The 19,781-nt window shown below is 42.9% G+C and overlaps 1 protein-coding gene across 1 annotated transcript in view; it reads right to left on the reverse strand.

Annotated features, from left to right (window-relative positions):
• The window catches only part of bcas3 (BCAS3 microtubule associated cell migration factor), a 700,663-nt gene that overhangs the window by 551,993 nt on the left and 128,889 nt on the right, over window positions 1-19,781 (reverse strand). Inside the window, 1 exon segment of the mRNA XM_034169027.1 lies at window positions 13,488-13,658. Coding sequence (XP_034024918.1) covers window positions 13,488-13,658 — 171 coding nt within the window.

A 19,781-nucleotide genomic window follows, 5' to 3' on the forward strand; every position in this document is an offset into this window, starting at 1 on the left:
GGCCGGTGATTACATAATTTTTGCCAGGGGTTGTATTTTTTATTGTCATTTATTCTTTTATTATTAGAGTTTATTTTGGTTAGTGCTTTCATTGCTGAGAAAGTCTGATATAAATAGCAATTCTCATTATTATTATTATTATTATGAACAAGAAATGTGAGGGTTTTTGGTATATAAGTCATCACCTGCCTAACTAGTTTGTGCGAACACCCATACACATACACAGGGTTCCAGCTAGCGCAAACGTGCGTTACGGCCCGTTACGCTATAATTTTGGACCATTACACTTATTTTCAATACAGCGTCTGTAATCAACCATTTCTGCAGCGCAACTCCAGTTTGAAGCGTGAATCGAAGCAATGCTTCGATTCAATGGCTTGTGGCTCTTTGATTCACTGCTCTTCAGAAGCGGTAAGTCCGCTTCTTAACCCCTCTGAAAGCCATTAAAATATCATGAATCACCTTTGTGTGCATTAAAGTCACTAACTGGGACTCTTGTCTTGTTGCAGTCGAGAAACGAGAATCATCCACCATTCCGTGCTTCAAATGCTGCGCGGCTCTCTGCTGAGATAGAGTCCATTCGGAATTAATAACTTCTAAATGAATCACTGCTTTAAATAAAATTACACCTCTTACAAACATTGCAATACAGACAAACTACAATTGAGTAAAACGTTTTTTTCCTCCCAAAATGAGACGTCCTGCATTCTTTATAAACCTGACCTGCAGCACAGCTGTAAGAGCTCAGCTCATAAGTATGGAACGACATGCATGCCAATAATAATGTCTGAAAGGAAATGCTTTTGACAAAAACTACAGATTTTATTTCTGTTTATGTCCAGAGATCAAGCATCCACCATGTAGAGTTTATTATGTCCAGAGTTTGAGGATCCAGTAACCAATTTCATATTTAGTTACTTTAAGACTCAATAAAATGTTGTTAAATTTCAATTTAATCAGCTTATAAAGCACCAAATTACAACAAAAGCCGTCTCAAGGTCCCTCACACAGAACAGTTCAACATAAAAAAATTAAAATGAATAAATAAAAATAAAAAAAATTCAAATACCTAATTAAAAACAGAAGTAAAAGAATAAAACATAATAAAATAAAAAACTACTCATAAGAAAGAGAATAAAAATAGGTTATATAGTCTTGACTTAAAAATGTCCACAGACTCCGACTGCCTCACTGAGGGCCATGTACTGACAAACCCAGAATGAGATTGCCCACTCAACAAACTTCCCCAGCCTTCTGGACATGATGAAGGGACTTGGGCTGTCGTACCTGGCTTTTCCCCTTTGGGTACCCCTAGAATGGCCAATTTTTACCTTGAATTTTCAAAAGCTTCCCCCCTTCCACACCATTCCCCCCCCCCCCCGGTCGCTTCACTCCCTCGACATTACCACTATGCTAAAATTTTATCCTAGCTAGAACCCTGCATACACATACATATACAAATATATATACGTGTGTGTGTGTGTGTGTATATATATGCATGCAATTTCAGTTTTTCCAATATTGTGCAGCTGTAGAACTCTGTAGTAGATGTGAGGATAGTTTCGGTGGTGAGCTGGTAAGATTCATGTTTCGCGAGTGTGCGGATGTGGCACTTTCCGTGAAGTTGTCCTGGGCCTGTGTATGTTTATTTTATATTTGTTTAATGATGTTGTCAGTTCTTGGTGTGTAATGGGGACTGCCGCTATGAAGAGGATATTGTGCAACATGAGAAACACTGATGTAAATTATGTTTTCCGGTAAACTCTTCCCAAAAACTTTACTCAACAAATCAATTTAAGCCACTTTACAACAATAATAATTAAAAACAAAATGCTTAAAAATGATTTAGCTCCTGAATTACTGAAATCTGTCAAACAATAAATAAATAAAAAATAAGATAAATAAATAAATAACCCAGATCCAACCTGCACAAACTGCCTTCGGCCAGGGAGAGAGCAAAGAAATCTGTGTGTGTGTGTGTGTGTGTGTGTGTGTGTGTGTGTGTGTGTGTGTGTGTGTGTGTGTGTGTGTGTGTGTGTGTGTGTGTGTGTGTGTGAGAGAAAGAGAGACGTGCACAGGGGCACATTTGACTTTAGGTTGAGGTGAGTGACGTCAGGGCAGCTGGCCGAGCATTTCTAACATTCAGTCCAAACAAGAAACAGCCTTAAAAACTTAAAGAGCTTCATATCAGGGCACAAGTGAGAAAATAAGCGAAAAAAGAAAAAGAGAGAGAAGAGAAAGAAAGAGGCCGGTGACATGAAGCAGATCTCTTTTATGACGGGTGCAGGCAGACAGTGCTGTTGTGTGAGTGAATCCTGCTGGAGCCCTTTGAAACCCGAGTGCCCTCTGGAGAAGCCGGCGTGCCCGTGCCGCGCCTGATGAAGGCCGCCGTGCTAAATGAGATTCAGAGCTTCGAAGACACGGGAACTAAAAGGACCACCGTGCTGTCACCTCCTTTTCTCCAAAAATCATACCCTGTCCCAGAATTTCATTCAGTCCCTGCTGCTTCCCGGCGGGATGCCTCAGTGTTTATAAGGCGTGTACGGTTACAGTGCGCAGCCGCTGACACAGAGCAGGCCCGCTCCACGTCCAGCGTACAGCACAACGCCACGGCTGCAGGCAGAAGGAGGGAGGAAGGAGAAGAAGGAAGTGAGAGCGTGCACAATGTACTCCAGCTCGCCTCATTAAAAATGTGACAGCTGCCGCAGCGTGATTAATCGCACTGTGCAGAGGGTCGGCAGCATTACGCGGATAAAGGCTTTCAGCGTTTCTTTGGAGACGTTACAAAGTGATCCCGCTGAAGGCCGAGGAAGCACAGTGATGGTTAGATCACACTCACGCCGGAACACAACAAACTACTTGCGAATCACATTTTGAACGGTTCCGCATGAACAACGGGGGAGTGGAAAACCGATTAAAACTAAAGGAAAAAATTAGCAAATGAAATAATTCAGAAGTAACTTTAGACTAATGCGCAATTAGTTATGACAGAAAAACTCTGCGTCTAATTTGACCATGTTTTGTGTGTGTGTGTGTGTGTGGGGGGGGGGGGGGGGGGTTCAAACCAGTAAAAAAAAACAAATAAAAATTTGATTTATATTGCAGAAAATAAGGTAATTTGTTGAGTGCTTTAAGTCCTTGGAAAGCCCAATATAAGTGATTTATTATTAATAAATCATTAAACCGTCCTCAGTTCCCAAACACTTTGTGTTGTTAGAAGGAAAGGTGATGTAACACAGTGGTAAACATACCACTGTCCCAGTTTTGAAACGTGTTGCACTTAGAATATGAAAGGGAGTGTGGCCCACACCGTACAATTTAGCAAGCTGAAATGTTTATGGATGATACAGATCTGTTCATGTTACTCATATACCCAGAAATACATTTATTCACCTGCAGGTGACCCTATAATAAAGAAAAATGCATTTTGGCTTTAAAATCCCACACTGTGTCAGTCAACAATCAGTCAATCAAAATTCATCTGTTCCCACATTCTGTTAAGTGTACTGAATCTTCTAAAATGGGTTACCCCATTTCTCACACACACTCATCTTGAACCGCTTAGTCCAATTGAGGGTTGCAGGGGACTGGAGCCTATCCCAACAGTCACAGAGCGCAAGGCAGGGTTCACCCTGGACAGGACGCCAGCCTGTCGTAGGGACACGTAGACAAACAAACACATTCGCACCTGCACACACACCAATGGACAATGTAAAGTTTCCAATTCACCTAACCCGTATGTCTTTGGATGTGGGAGGAAGCTGGAGCACCCAGAGGGAACCCACAGAACCACAGGGAGACCATACAAACTCCACACAGAAAGGCCACAGGTGGGAATCAAACCCATAACCATCTCACTATGAGGCAACAGTGCTAATCACTAATCCACCGTGCTGCACCCCCATTTCTACCTTTACAATTTTATGCAAAATTGCATCAAATGTAAAACCTACTTTTTCAACCACTGATTTGGTCATTAGTGTCATCTGCAGCACAGCCTGCACATACATTCAATGGACACTCACATGTTTATGTTATTAAGAAGATTAATTCCAATTAACATGAAACATGGTCCAATGACACAGAAAAATGAATAAAAGGCTGCCTGACAGATCTAATAGTAGTCATTCACAAACTGGTGTCACAAGTGGGAAAAAATAATCTGAATTTAGATGCATAGAAGAGCATGAAATTCATATCTCAACAACTTATTCATCAAAGATCAGCAATGTTCAAAGAATTTTCCATAATTTTCAGTATAAATAGCTTTAAATTACACAGACTGAGCACTGCAGATGCAATATTTGCTCTGAGAGTGCTGATGGAGAAGTGTAGAGAAGGTCAGAAGCAGCTCCATTGTTTGTTTGTGGACTTAAAGAAAGCTTTTGACAGAGTGCCAAGAGAAAAGGTGTAATATTGTATGAGGAAGTCTGGTGTGACACAGACATATATGAGGGAGGTGAAGGATATGTACAAGGACAGTCACCACACTGAGTCTGGGGTGTACGAGGCTCCTTGCCATATTCAAAATTCCTGAGGAAGTTTTTTAAACACTATTCCCAATGTGTTTACTCAGGGGAGGGGTCAGGTTAAACCTTATTCAGAAGAAGCACCTTTAAGTGACTGATATTTTGACTGTCATATTTTAAAAAATTATTCAACTCAATCTATTATCCAATCACCTCTGACCGTCATGTGTACCACAAAGAGAATATTTCTATCAGTGTCGTTATTTGGAAGAATATTTGACTGAATAGACGTGATGTCAGGGCCGGCGGTTGCTTGAAGGAGTGGTGTCATTGCTGCAGTTGCTACAGATACCGTAGCCGAGACTCTGAGCTTGCGCGCTGTGATTTGCTGCTGCGGCATGGAATTTCCGGATGGCTTAACGGTGGCTTCAGGAAGCGGAACCGAAAGTTCCGGAGAACTTTCCACCGCCAAGTGTTCCGGCAACGTTAAAGCTTCAGGCTTTAGGGGTGCAGAGCTACTCAGAGCCGAGGGCAGCATCTGAGGAAGCTGCAGCTTGCGTGGAGCGGGGATCGGAGGAAGAGGTGAAGCCACTGTCTGCATGGAATACAGCTGTGGAGACACACTTCGTGTCTGAGGCTGCTCTGTCGGTTCCCTTACCGTGGAGCGCCGAGGTGCAGGAACTGGTGGGACCTGAGGCGAGTTCGGTCTCACAGGCTGCGTTGCTGGAGTAGCAGGTAGGAAAGCTGTGGCCAGTTTCTGTGTTGCTGCATGCCAATTAAAAGTGATGGCCGCATCTGAAAGCGTGATTACGCGTGGTTCCTCCCTGCAGGCAGCAGCTATCTCGGACTCAAACAGAAAGTCCATCGGGTCTTCAATACAAGGAGGAACCCAACCCTGCAAGAACTGTGTCTTAATATTCATAAGCTCAGTAAAAATGGTTAAGAGCTCAGGCTCGGTTCGAAAAATCTGGTCGAGAGCCGAGAAAATTTGCCGTTTGCTCTGCTGATCATGGCAGTCCTGATATTCAAAAAATAGGTCTTGGATTTTAAATAATAATGTAGCCTTGTCCTGGAGAGCGGTCTGCTCTGACTCCGAGTCATCATCTTCTACATCCGTCCAGTCTGACTCGTGATCATCACCTGAGGATTCAGATGGCAAATGCGCCTCAGGGTGCCTCATCCAATCCGGTAATTTCTTCTCACAAAAATATCATCCAGGCCCTGAAGCTCTGGAAAAAGGTCATAAAACCTGGAGTTTGATTCCGCCAACTGCCAGGCTTACTCCAGGTAGTCAAACGTTTCTCTGGGAGCAAAGCAGTCACGAAAACACATGAAAAAAAAATGAGAGGTCAGAAAAAATCTCTTTTATCACGTCAATGTCAGGTTTCATGGCCACAGCGTCTGAGGACAGGGTGGAGTCTGCGGAGCCCATGTACTGGCTAGTTTGTTCTGTCAGGGCGGGCGGTTGCCCGACACCAGGAGCGATTGGACCCACGAAGCAGACTCCCAGACTTGGTTTAGGCGCGTGAGTAATCATGGTCTTTATTCCAGGCTCAGGTTCAGCACACAGGTGATCAGTCAGCGGAGCAGAAGCACAATATGGGTTTGACAAGAACGCAGTCATATTCAGGCAGGAGTCACAGGCACGAGCAAACACAGTTATCAAGGGTGAGGCAAAAAGGCGTGGTCGAGGAAAAACAGAGCAAAACATGGTACACGGCAAGGCAAGAAATCGCGACAAAATACAGAGGCTGGGATGTGTGCATAGAGCGACAACAAGCTGGCAGTGAGCTGTGAGACTGTGATGGTTTAAATAAGGAGCAAACAAATTAGAGTGATGTGAAGCAGGTGCAAGGAAGTCTCTGGAAGGGGGCGTGACCGGGGGAGCCAAAGGTTGTGCAGAGTACAAGACAGAAGAAAGGAAAGCACAGAGTGGAGTGAAGTAACAGACAAAGACACGTGAGCTGGAGCCAAGAGCATAAGTAAGTGAGAACACAAAGCAGACTGGAACAAAGTGTGAGAACAGGGCACAAAGCTAGTGGAGTGACGTGACAACACAGACAGAGATGTGAGAGGGATGAGAACAGAGCAGATGCAGGGCGTGGAGTGAAACAGAGCTACAACTGAAGACAAAATACACCAAACTGGAACATGACAAACTGATCACAAAACATGGAGCATAGATAGTAAAGCAAAACTAAACAAGTATTAATAGTAAAATAAACAAGTGATAACCTAATGAAAACTGCATGAGAAAATAGAGATAAATACAAAATTAAATCAAAACTGACTTAACAAGGCGGTAAGACAAACCATAAGAAAAAGCAGTGACTAAATAATAACAGAAAACAAATCCTGACATAACTGTACAACAAATATTACAAATGAGAGGAACTAGATAAAACAAGTGATAAATTAAACAAAAACCACAACCGACTGAAGAAAACTAGAACAAAATGAAAAGCCAACGAAACAAGTAACAAAAAAAAAAAAAGGGACAAATCAAAACAGAACAGAGAATAATCACATGATGAAAATAAAATAACTAGTAAATCAAGACCGGGGCATGTGAAGGGGAAAAAAGAAAGAGGGAAAACCCAAATCAAACCCCAGATCAGGCCAAAATCGTGACACATGAAGGTAAATTATATTTTGAATAATGATAAATATAAACTGGCAAACTGTATTACACCATACTTACCTGGACGGACAACAGCTGATGCACATGTTGGAGCAAAGGCTGTTGTTCATTGGGCATACTGGAAAAGTATAGACGTCTCAATTAAATTTAGTCCTCTAGTCTTGGCATGACAGTGCCATCGCCCATGTGGCACTGCGGATCATGCAGCTGCATCGTTACGAGCCACATGGTCCTCACGGGGACTCGGAAGGTGGTCCATGAACAGGGCTTGGACCCTGTGTAAACCTGCTGGCAGGTCTAGTTGTTTGTTTGTTTTTTTAACTTGTCGCTGTGACGTTATGCGTTTGTTACGGTTTATTTTATTAGATTTAGCACCTTTTTTGGTTTCCAGCTTTGGCTGTTTAATTCTGTTTAAATAAAATGACTTCACTTTGCTCTTTGTTAAAAGGTTTAATGCAAATAATAATAATAATAACAAGAATAATATTAATAATAACAACAACAACAACGTGCCCTCTACGGTGGCCCAGCTGTGACTACATGCGGGATGGAGAACTGATCCCTGGAATGTTTTATATTATCTAGTTTAATTGCATCACATTTTGAGTCTTCTTTAGAGGATTCAGAATGTGTTTTAAAGGGAACCTGGAGCTCTGATGACATCAGATCTGTACCGGCCTTCATTCACTGGCTTCCTGCGAGTGTGAGAGCAAACTTTCAGGTCCTTGATGGTTGCCCAATCACTCACATTCCAGAAGCTATCAAGCTTTACGTATCACCTCATGTGCTGAGGTTGTAAGATGCAGGTTTTTATTGCACTGATAAGATCAAGAAGAAACTGGAAATACATAGTAGAGCTTTTCTGATCATGCTCTAATCTCACATAGCCTGTTGACGGAGGTAAGAAATAAAATTCTGCTGAATATTTCAAATCTAAAATTAAAAGATCTTTTCTGTCACAGGTAATTAATATTAATCTTGTAGTTTAATTCATATTGGATTGTTTCTTGGTCATCCGTGGGGAGCTCGGAGTAGAGCCGCTGCTCGTTCCCGTTGAAAGGAGCCAGCTGAGGTGGTTCAGGCATATGGTAAGGATGCCTCCTGGGCACCTTCCTAGGGAGGTGTTGCAGGCACATCCATCTGGGAGGAGACCCCGGGGAAGAGCCAGGACTAGGTGGAGAGATTATATCTCCACACTGGAATGGGAACACCTTGGGATTCCCCAGTCAGATGTATATGGTCAATGTGGTCCGGGAAAGGGAAGTCTGGGGTCCACTGGTGGAGCTGTTGCCCCCGGGACCCGATCCTGGATAAGCAGTTGAAGATGAGTGAGTGAGTGTAGATTTTATTTTTTTGGAATGTTTCAACTTGTGGTCTTTGTTGAGAGTTTGTTGAAATATATTAACCTTAAAAGTTAATAAAGTTATTATACAGTTTGCAAAGTCTAAGCAAATTGTTTATATATATATATATATATATATATATATATATATATATATATATGTACGTACATACATACATACAAACGGGTGTCCAAAAAATATGCAACATTTTATCAGCAAAGAAAATGGTCAAAGTATATATACGAGGTATCGTATAAAACTAACCGGCAGTTTTATAAAAAAAAAAAACACTATATGGATTTGATTGACATGCGATTACACCAATCATGCTTGAACCCTCGTGCGCATGCGTGAGTTTTTTCACGCGTGTCGGTGACGTCATTTCCCTGTGGGCAGGCCTTGAGTGAGATGTGGTCCCGCCCTCTCGGCTGAATTCCTTTGTTTCACACGCTGCTCGAGGCGGCGCGTGTTGCTTTATCAAACTTTTTTCTGGACCTGTGAGGAATATCCGAGTGGACACTATTCGAGAAATTCAGCTGGTTTTCGGTGAACAGTTTAACGGCTGATGAGAGATTATGGGGTGTTTCTGTCGCTGTAAGGACTTCCCACGGAGCGGGACGTCCTGCAGCGCTTCCAGGCGCCGTCGTCGGCCTGTTTCGACCTGAAATCATCCTAATTTAAGGCTTAATTCACCCAGGACGTCGTGAGAGAACAGAGAAGATTCAGAAGAGGCCGGCATGAGGAGTTTATGCGGACATTCCACTGTTTAAGGATATTTTGTAATGAAAGCCGTGCGCGCAAATTCGACTTGGCGAATCTGTGTGCGCCGCGACAGGAAAAACACCTCCGTGTTGAAAACCATTTGTAGAATTCAGGCGGCTTTTAATGGCTTTCAACAATGAGTAACTGAGAAATTGTTTAACAGCTTGGGCATGTTCCAACTTGTCCGTTAAGGTTTCCAACGGAGGTGTTTTTCCTGTCGCGACACCCCGCGGTCGGGTCCGGCCCGACATGCGACTCTGCCCGCACGTTCTTTCATTACAAAATGTCCGTTAACAATGGAATGTCCAAATAAACTCCTCATGCCGACTTCTTCTGAAAGTTCTCTGACGACTTACTGGTTCAACAGAGCCTGAAATGTGGAAGTTTTCAACTTGAAACGGCGAGACGCTGCCGCCTCGAAGCGCAAATCGCCGTCAGGCGCCGTGGGCCGTCCTTACGGCGACACTACCAGACCAAAATCTCTCATCAGCCGTTAAAATTTTTACCGAAAACCAGCTGAATTTATCGAATGGTGTCCACTCAGTTGTGCCTTACAGTTTTGAAAAAATTTTGATCAAACAAAGCAGCAGTCTCTGAGCCATTCCTAAACAATGAAAAAAATCGACGAGAGGGTGGACGACTCCTCACTCAAAGACTGCCCACAGGCGAATGACGTAACCGACAGGCGTGAAAAAACTCTCGCATGCCCACGAGGGTTCAAGCATGTCTGATGTAATCACACGTGATTCAAATCCATATGGTTTTTGAAAAAAATAATAAGGTCGGATACTTTTCTAACAGACCTCGTGTGTGTATATATATATATATATATATATATATATATATATATATATATATATATATATATGTGTGTGTGTGTGTATGAAAAAAACACTGCATTCTCATTTCTGGCCACAAGACAGCACTGTGTACAAACATAACTACACCCCTGGCAAAAATTATGGAATCACGGGCCTCGGAGGATGTTCATTCAGTTGTTTAATTTTGTAGAAAAAAAAAGCAGATCACAGACATGACACAAAACTAAAGTCATTTCAAATGGCAACTTTCTGGCTTTAAGAAACACTATAAGAAATCAAGAAAAATAATTGTGGCAGTCAGTAACGGTTACTTTTTTAGATCAAGCAGAGGGAAAAAAATATGGAATCACTCAATTCTGAGGAATAAATTATGGAATCACCCTGTAAATTTTCATCCCCAAAACTAACACCTGCATCATATCAGATCTGCTCGTTAGTCTGCATCTAAAAAGGAGTGATCACACCTTGGAGAGCTGTTGCACCAAGTGGACTGACATGAATCATTGCTCCAACACGAGAGATGTCAATTGAAACAAAGGAGAGGATTATCAAACTCTTAAAAGAGGGTAAATCATCACGCAATGTTGCAAAAGATGTTGGTTGTTCACAGTCAGCTGTGTCTAAACTCTGGACCAAATACAAACAACATGGGAAGGTTGTTAAAGGCAAACATACTGGTAGACCAAGGAAGACATCAAAGCGTCAAGACAGAAAACTTAAAGCAATATGTCTCAAAAATCGAAAATGCACAACAAAACAAATGAGGAACGAATGGGAGGAAACTGGAGTCAACGTCTGTGACCGAACTGTAAGAAACCGCCTAAAGGAAATGGGATTTACATACAGAAAAGCTAAACAAAAGCCATCATTAACACCTAAACAGAAAAAAACAAGGTTACAATGGGCTAAGGAAAAGCAATCGTGGACTGTGGATGACTGGATGAAAGTCATATTCAGTGATGAATCTCGAATCTGCATTGGGCAAGGTGATGATGCTGGAACTTTTGTTTGGTGCCGTTCCAATGAGATTTATAAAGATGACTGCCTGAAGAGAACATGTAAATTTCTACAGTCATTGATGATATGGGGCTGCATGTCAGGTAAAGGCACTGGGGAGATGGCTGTCATCACATCATCAATAAATGCACAAGTTTACGTTGATATTTTGGACACTTTTCTTATCTCATCAATTGAAAGGATGTTTGGGGATGATGAAATCATTTTTCAAGATGATAATGCATCTTGCCATAGAGCAAAAACTGTGAAAACATTCGTTGCAAAAAGACACATAGGGTCAATGTCATGGCCTGCAAATAGTCTGGATCTTAATCCAATTGAAAATCTTTGGTGGAAGTTGAAGAAAATGGTCCATGACAAGGCTCCAACCTGCAAAGCTGATCTGGCAACAGCAATCAGAGAAAGTTGGAGCGAGACTGATGAAGAGTACTGTTTGTCACTCATTAAGTCCATGCCTCAGAGACTGCAAGCTGTTATAAAAGCCAGAGGTGGTGCAACAAAATATTAGTGATGTGTTGGAGCGTTCTTTTGCTTTTCATGATTCCATAATTTTTTCCTCAGAATTGAGTGAGTCCATATTTTTTTCCTCTGCTTGGTCTAAAAAAGTAACCGTTACTGACTGCCACAATTTTTTTTCCTTGATTTCTTATAGTGTTTCTTAAAGCCAGAAAGTTGCCATTTGAAATGACTTTAGTTTTGTGTCATGTCTGTGATCTGCTTTTTTTCTACAAAATTAAACAACTGAATGAACATCCTCTGAGGCCGGTGATTCCATAATTTTTGCGAGGGGTTGTAGCTGCTCCTGTATCCCAAATGAGGAACTGTGATTCACACTCCTGAGCAGAAGAAGCAGCAGCAGCTTTGTATGAAAAAAAGTATTTTTGTCTTAAAAGAAAAAAAAGTCCTATGAAGGTCCTGAGGCCCGGTGGTGCCACTGCTCATCTCCAGATTCTGTAGCTTGAAGCAGACAAGAGTCAATGCAGGTTAGTTACCCAAACATGAAGGCTTGTACCCATTTAGAGCTGGGTGGACTGAGACAATGCAGGTTCTTTGTGTCTTGTCCAAGGACACAGACGGGTAGCATGACTCACTAACACTGTGCATTACAAGAAAATAAAGTGCTGATTAAAATCATTTTGCTTCTTGTTTCATGATGTGTTCCAACACTGCATTACAAAAATAAACACTCTGGTGTGACTTTTTTATTTTATGTGCTGCCAGTGAAGTCGACACAATGTGCACCTCAATAAGCAGCCACACAGGATCCAAATCTGGAACCGTCACCCTGAAGGCTGTCAAACTTAAACATCTCATCAGTTTGAGGCCACGAAGCGAACACGGAACATGCAGCGAACACAGAACACGCACGGAACACGCAATGAATACGGAACACGCACACAACACACAGCAAACACAGAACACGCACAGAACACACAGCGAACACAGAACACGCACAGAACACGCAGCGAACACAGAACACGCACAGAACACACAGCGAACACAGAACACGCACAGAACACACAGCGAACACAGAACACGCACAGAACACGCAGCGAACACAGAACACGCAGTGAACACAGAACATGCACAGAACACGCAGCGAACACAGAACACGCACAGAACACACAGCGAACACAGAACACGCACAGAACACACAGCGAACACAGAACACGCACAGAACACACAGCGAACACAGAACACGCACAGAACACACAGCGAACACAGAACACGCACAGAACACACAGCGAACACAGAACACGCACAGAACACACAGTGAACACAGAACACGCACAGAACACGCAGCGAACACAGAACACGCACAGAACACACAGCGAACACAGAACACGCACAGAACACACAGCGAACACAGAACACGCACAGAACACGCAGCGAACACAGAACACGCAGTGAACACAGAACATGCACAGAACACGCAGCAAACACGGAACACACACAGAACACGGAACGCAGTGAACACGGAACACACACAGAACACGGAACGCAGCGAACACGGAACGCAGCGAACACAGAACATGCAGTGAACACAGAACACCCATCCATCTGTGACAATTCACTCATCTGACATGAATAATAAATCACAGTCAGGGACCATGCGCCACTCCCCCAACCCTAATCCACGACACCACCATGGGTCCTGGATGGCAACCACCCAGGCAGACACATGGTCCATCTGCAGTTCTCCAAAGGACCCATCTATCTGCTGCAGCTGTGTCATGGTGGTGCACGTGAACTACAGTGTCAGGACTTACAGCCTTGTATAAACTCTGACAGTGTCTCTGTAACACTGTTTCTCCTTCGTGGTTTCTGCACTCTGATAAATGACTCAATCTGGTGTGTGTGGGGGGGGAAAATCTTGGAAAAACAGGATGACGGATCCAAATGGAACCAGATGTGGTTAAAAATATCGACTGACCTGCCCTTCGCCGACGTTGTGAGTGTCGATGACGGTGACTACGCCGGGGCTGTGGGGGCTGCGGCGGCTGGTGCTGTGGGGGGTGCACTCTTCGTCTGGGGTCCCGGCCGGGATGGTTCCTGCCAGCTGCGTGACAACCTTCCCCACCATCGTCAGGCCGCTCTTCAAAGTCTGCAGGAGATCACAAACAGCAGACGCAAGAAGACAATGGAGGGACTTCAGACAATATTCATTAAAATAAAAAAAGCTTTTCTCTTAAACAAAATAAACATCACCGTACTGTTAACATGACCTGTGACAGTTCATACATGATTATGACTAACATTTAGCGTTTAAGACATGGACAAAAAGTCTCATTTCCCCTCCTCCGATTTAGACAAAAAGTCTCGTTCCCCTCCTCCGATTTCAAAGTCAAAGTCAAAGTGTCTCCCTAAGGAGAAATTTGCCTTGGACAGGGTCTGCTACACAACAACACATCCAGTACATAGCACCCATACATTAAAAACAACAACACAGTAAGTCAAAGGATAAAATATAAATACACAACATTATTAACATCTTTGTGCAAATTCCTCAATACATAACCTTATACTATCTTCCCTGAACTACCTGCTGATTTATGAGCTTCACTGATAATGGAATAAATGAATGTTTATATCGATTATATTTACAAAGAGGAACCCTGTACCTCCTTCCTGAGTTACGTAAAGTATATTCAGAGTGCAGTACATGAGACGCATCTGTTAGACAAAAAGTCTCATTTCCTCTCCTCCAATTTAGACAAAAAAAAGTCACGTTTCCCCTCCTCTACTTTAGACAAAAAAAAGTCACGTTTCCCCTCCTCTACTTTAGACAAAAAAGTGTCACGTTTCCCCTCCTCTATTTTAGACACAAAAAAAGTCACGTTTCCCCTCCTCTATTTTAGACACAAAAAAAAAGTCACGTTTCCCCTCCTCTATTTTAGACACAAAAAAAAAGTCACGTTTCCTCTCCTCTATTTTAGACAAAGAAGTCACGTTTCCCCTCCTCTATTTTAGTCAAAAAAAAGTCTCGTTTCCCCTCCTCTATTTTAGACAAAAAAAGTCACATTTCCCCTCCTCTATTTTAGACAAAAAAAAAGTCACGTTTCCCCTCCTCTATTTTAGACAAAAAAGTCACATTTCCCCTCCTCTATTTTAGACAAAAAAGTCATGTTTCCTCTCCTCTATTTTAGACAAAGAAGTCACGTTTCCCCTCCTCTATTTTAGACCAAAAAAAGTCACGTTTCCCCTCCTCTATTTTAGACAAAAATTTCACGTTTCCCCTCCTCTATTTTAGACCAAAAAAGGTCATGTTTCCCCTCCTCTATTTTAGACCAAAAAAAAGTCACATTTCCCCTCCTCTATTTTAGACCAAAAAAAGTCACGTTTCCCCTCCTCTATTTTAGACCAAAAAAAGTCACGTTTCCCCTCCTCTATTTTAGACAAAAATTTCACGTTTCCCCTCCTCTATTTTAGACAAAAAAAGGTCATGTTTCCCCTCCTCTATTTTAGACCAGAAAAAAGTCATGTTTCCCCTCCTCTATTTTAGACCAAAAAAAAAAGTCACGTTTCCCCTCCTCTATTTTAGACAAAAAAAAAGTCACGTTTCCCCTCCTCTATTTTAGACAAAAAACGTCACGTTTCCCCTCCTCTATTTTAGACAAAAAAAGTCACGTTTCCCCTCCTCTATTTTAGACAAAAAAAAGTCACATTTCCCCTCCTCTATTTTAGACAAAAAAAGTCACGTTTCCCCTCCTCTATTTTAGACAAAAAAAGTCACGTTTCCCCTCCTCTATTTTAGACAAAAAAAAAGTCACGTTTCTCCTCCTCTATTTTAGACAAAAAAAAGTCAAGTTTCCCCTCCTCTATTTTAGACAAAAAAGTCACGTTTCCCCTCCTCTATTTTAGACAAAAAAAAGTCACGTTTCCCCTCCTCTATTTTAGACAAAAATTTCACGTTTCCCCTCCTCTATTTTAGACAAAAAACAAGTCACGTTTCCCCTCCTCTATTTTAGACAAAAATTTCACGTTTCCCCTCCTCTATTTTAGACAAAAAAAAAAGGTCATGTTTCCCCTCCTCTATTTTAGACAAAAAAAAAAAAAAGTCATGTTTCCCCTCCTCTATTTTAGACAAAAAAAGGTCACGTTTCCCCTCCTGCAATTTAGACAAAAAAACAAACAAACAAAAAAAAACATCTTGTTTCCCCTCCTCTGATTTATACCTAAAATTGACTAAATTGAATTGTGTTTGATTGGGTTCACAGTGGATTGGTGAGCACGTATCACTGGTCATACAGTGGTTATATGATTATAATTGTTAAGCACATTCTTCCCTTTATCTGACTTAAAACATTTTTCAACCTTGTTTTGTGCATGTTAATTTCTATTTTAATTGCGCCTTGGGGCAACTGTTTGTTGTGATTTGGCGCTATATAAAAAAATTGATTGATTGAATTGTTACTGGATCCTGATTTGTGCCTTTTTTGCAATATTTCATTTGTTTACTGGCTTGTTGGCCAGCTTCATTTGTACGGTCTTAAATTTTATGTGTTATTTGTTGTGGCGTCGACACCACTGAGTCGGGTTGCCGGTGTTAGAAGCTCCTCTTGTGAAGCGTCTCAGGCGACTTTGTCATGATTTGGCGCCACATAAATAGAATAAACTTGAATTGAAACGGAATTGAATTAAAAAGTACCACTGGTTCCTGCCAGGCTCGCCTCTGCCATCAGGGCTTTAAAAAAAAGCGTCAACGTGGGGACTGAAGCCAAATGGCTGCATGCAGCTGAAGGAGAAAGCTGGTGTGGGTGGTACCAGAGTTAATCAACAGATCATTTCAGAAACGCTGACTTCTGAGTGTCATGCATCCGCATCCACCGCGGCATCAGACGCGGACACTTTCATCTCCGTGACGTCAATTTTTGACATTATTAATTTATTACACGAATGCGGTAACTCCATCAGTAACCCCAGTTACATGGGAACTGTCAACACCCATCAAGGTCAGTGGCTAGATACAAGCAAGACCACAATGCATTGCACAGCACCGGCTGGCAGCCATGACTGACACGATCTACGAGGGACTAAAAACCCAAAGACCTGCAGAATCACAGAGCAGGTCTGAACCTCTGCCGTGTGGACTTACGCTCACTGGATTCACGGCATATGCATGTTTGTGTCCTCAGCCACCGAGCACTCGTCTGTCGCAAAGACCAGACTGTCTCAGCGTGGACGTTCTGCAGTTCTTATACAAATAAATAAACAACCAAAGCTGCTGCATAAAAAAGGCGCCAAAACCTACAACAAGTGCACTGTGTCACAATCTGTGATCACAAGTATTTTCCGCAGTATATAAATGGCTTTGTGGGGTGTCTGTGTGTGTGTGTGTGTGTGTGTGTGTGTGTGTGTGTGTGTGTGTGTGTGTGTGTGTGTGTGTGTGTGTGTGTGTGTCTGCTTTACAGTGGGTGATAACTTGTGGTCCTGATGACCCGTAACGCAGCAGCAGCGGCGGCTCCTCTGTGTCCGCTTAAAGGCCCAGCCAGGGTGTCTGGCTAAAACACACCTCTGCGGCGGGACCCGGGGAAATGGATAGTGCTGCTTAAGTGGAGTCTATCTCACCTACTACACTGTCTTTGCCTAATGGAGTCCGATGCTTGTGACTGTGTGTGTGCGTGCGTGTGTGTTAGCGCCAAAGGGGCCCCGGAGAGCCTAATCAGGCATTCAGACGAGGCGGCCCTGTCAATACGCCGTGGCGCCTTCAGCTTGTTGGGTCTGTGGATCGCCCACTGTCTCTGCTCGCCACTCCGGGCTGCAAACAGCGTCTGCTGCCTCTCTGTGTGTGTGTGTGTGTGTGTGTGTGTGTGTGTGTGTGTGTGTGTGTGTGTGTGTGTGTGTGTGTGTGTGTGTGTGTGTGTGTGTGTGTGTGTGTGTGTGTGTGTGTAAAAGAGACATCAATTATTAAGTGAGGCGTTAGGCTCCTAATTGATCAACACTAATGTGTTTTCTAATCACTGCAGTTGTGGAGTTTTTAGTGGTAGTCCAAACATGAGCTATTGATCCGCCGGTGGGGGTGGGGGGTTGCTCTGGAGGCAGCTGACAAAAACACATGGACTGATGTCGCCATCTAAACAAATTACAACCACATTTATGTGAAAGGTCTGTCCCATTTATACACCCGATCTGCCGGGGAAAGTCATCTACGCGACACGCAAATTTACTGTAAGACACAAATGGGAGCTGCTCGTTCGCCCGCTCTCTCTCTGTCTCTCTTTTATCTTGCTTATAAACAAAATCCATTACACTTTAATGCCACTTCCCCCCTCCTTTTTTTGTTTCCATGTCTCTGGACATCAGCGCTAAGAGCCTGCGTGTCGCGCCACAAGCCAGAAGGAGATACCTTGTCATCCATATTGAGATATATGGTCCTAAATGAGGACAGGGCGGGCCTGCAGACTGCCTGTCTGCGTATCAATACCCCCCTGCTCCGGGCCGGCCCTTAACGTGACGCTGAGCCACCACTGACACGCCGCTCTTTTTGATGTATACTCTTATTAGCCTGCTAATGAGGCTTCTGCAGCGCTAGCTGTTAGCACTCAAGCCATATGCTTGGTCTTTGTAAATCAATTAGGCCGCCACCCCCTTCTGGGACTGAATGGAAAACCAGACCGCAAACACGAGGAGCTGGATATTTAGCACAGCTTGGCAGGCGGCGAAATAAAACCGGGGACAGGTTCTACCTGGTACCAGAGGGGGAAAGGGGGCTTCTATTTTGAGGTAATGAGTAAAACAAGGAAACCAGAGAGGAAAAAGATGACCGCTCGGGATAAGTTGAGAGATATGAAGGGTGATGAAGTGCCTCATAAATTGGGTTCCAGGCAGTGGGGTGGGCCAGGTGGATCCAATGTCAGCACATTTACAGATGGTCGAGGAATAGCTGGAAATACCGCATCAGGCGGCATTTTATCCCAGCACAGACCAGACAACCTTCAGACAGATCTTAGTCACAGTTTCTCATTCGTCGAGTCTTTAAGATGGGGCTGCCCAATTTGTGGCCCGTGGGCCAAACGTGGCCTGAGCTCCCTTGGATTTGGCTCATCGTGCACGATGTTTACAGCATTCATTTTCTATCGCTTATCCAGGTCAAAATCACAGTCGTGGCAGAAGAGGTATTTTTTTATTTCTGTCATAACAGCAGTGGTCTTTGAGTGCTCCACATCTGACCAAATTTTACATGTAGAAATTGTGGGGGGTGCTCTAGAGTTTCTGTGATGGCCAACGCACTTTAGATTCCTTTGAACCCTTGTCTGAATGAACACTGACATCTAGTGGGCTCAGAAAAACACCAATTTCTTCAGGGGGCCTTGTTTTGCCATCGCTACGTCACTGAAGAATGTTATTCCAGGTCTGCCTGGGGACATTTTGTGATGTGTAACTTAAATGTCCTCAACATAATATCCCAGACAGATTAGTTACTGTGTGTTGTTGTGTTCTGCAATTTTTCAAGATTCGCTTTTCATTACAAAGTTGGACAATAAAGAAATGTTCAATGTAATTTTTTAAAGTGCCTTGCAAGCACATTCTGTCAGGAAGGCGTCTTTCCTTTGAGATATCTGATGCAAAATATGAAGATGAATGACTGATCATTTCTTCTGATGGCATATTAATAAAATACTGCACTGAGTTTACAGAGAAGTCTTTCTATTACACAGAAATTTAGTTTTAGATTCCAAATGTCACTTTTGCTTAAAATATAATGTAATGTACAAGCATAACACTCAACACGCCATATGTTCACACACACGATTAATATAACTTGAGGTCACTTCTCCTATTACAGAAGGCAAAGAACCCAGAATATTTATTGACACAGGAGCACGTAAAAATGACGGAATTGGTCCATTTGGATTCAACAAAAATCCCTGAGGAACTCCTCATACAAAACCTGTCCCATCTGAATAAATTATGCAAGAAGGGATTTATCAATCAGCGATGCTGCACACAGACAAGATGTTTGTGAAGGCAGCAGAAGATGAGGAAATATTTTGTAGTTTAGGTCCACAATTTACATTCAACAGTAAACCAGATCTGTTTTCAACCAAAGTATTGTGGAATGACTGTATTATCCAAGTAGTAACAATACTATTAACAGTAAAGGTTAAACGGAAGAGTTATGTGACGTCAGAGCTCCGTGCTGTGGTTACACAACATACAGACCGCACCCAAATCCAGCCGGACCACACGCCAGACCACCTCTCAAGTCAGGCAGGACACGTGTCAG

The sequence above is a fragment of the Thalassophryne amazonica genome, chromosome 4 (assembly GCF_902500255.1).
Source record: "Thalassophryne amazonica chromosome 4, fThaAma1.1, whole genome shotgun sequence".
Taxonomy (NCBI): Eukaryota; Metazoa; Chordata; class Actinopteri; order Batrachoidiformes; family Batrachoididae; genus Thalassophryne; species Thalassophryne amazonica.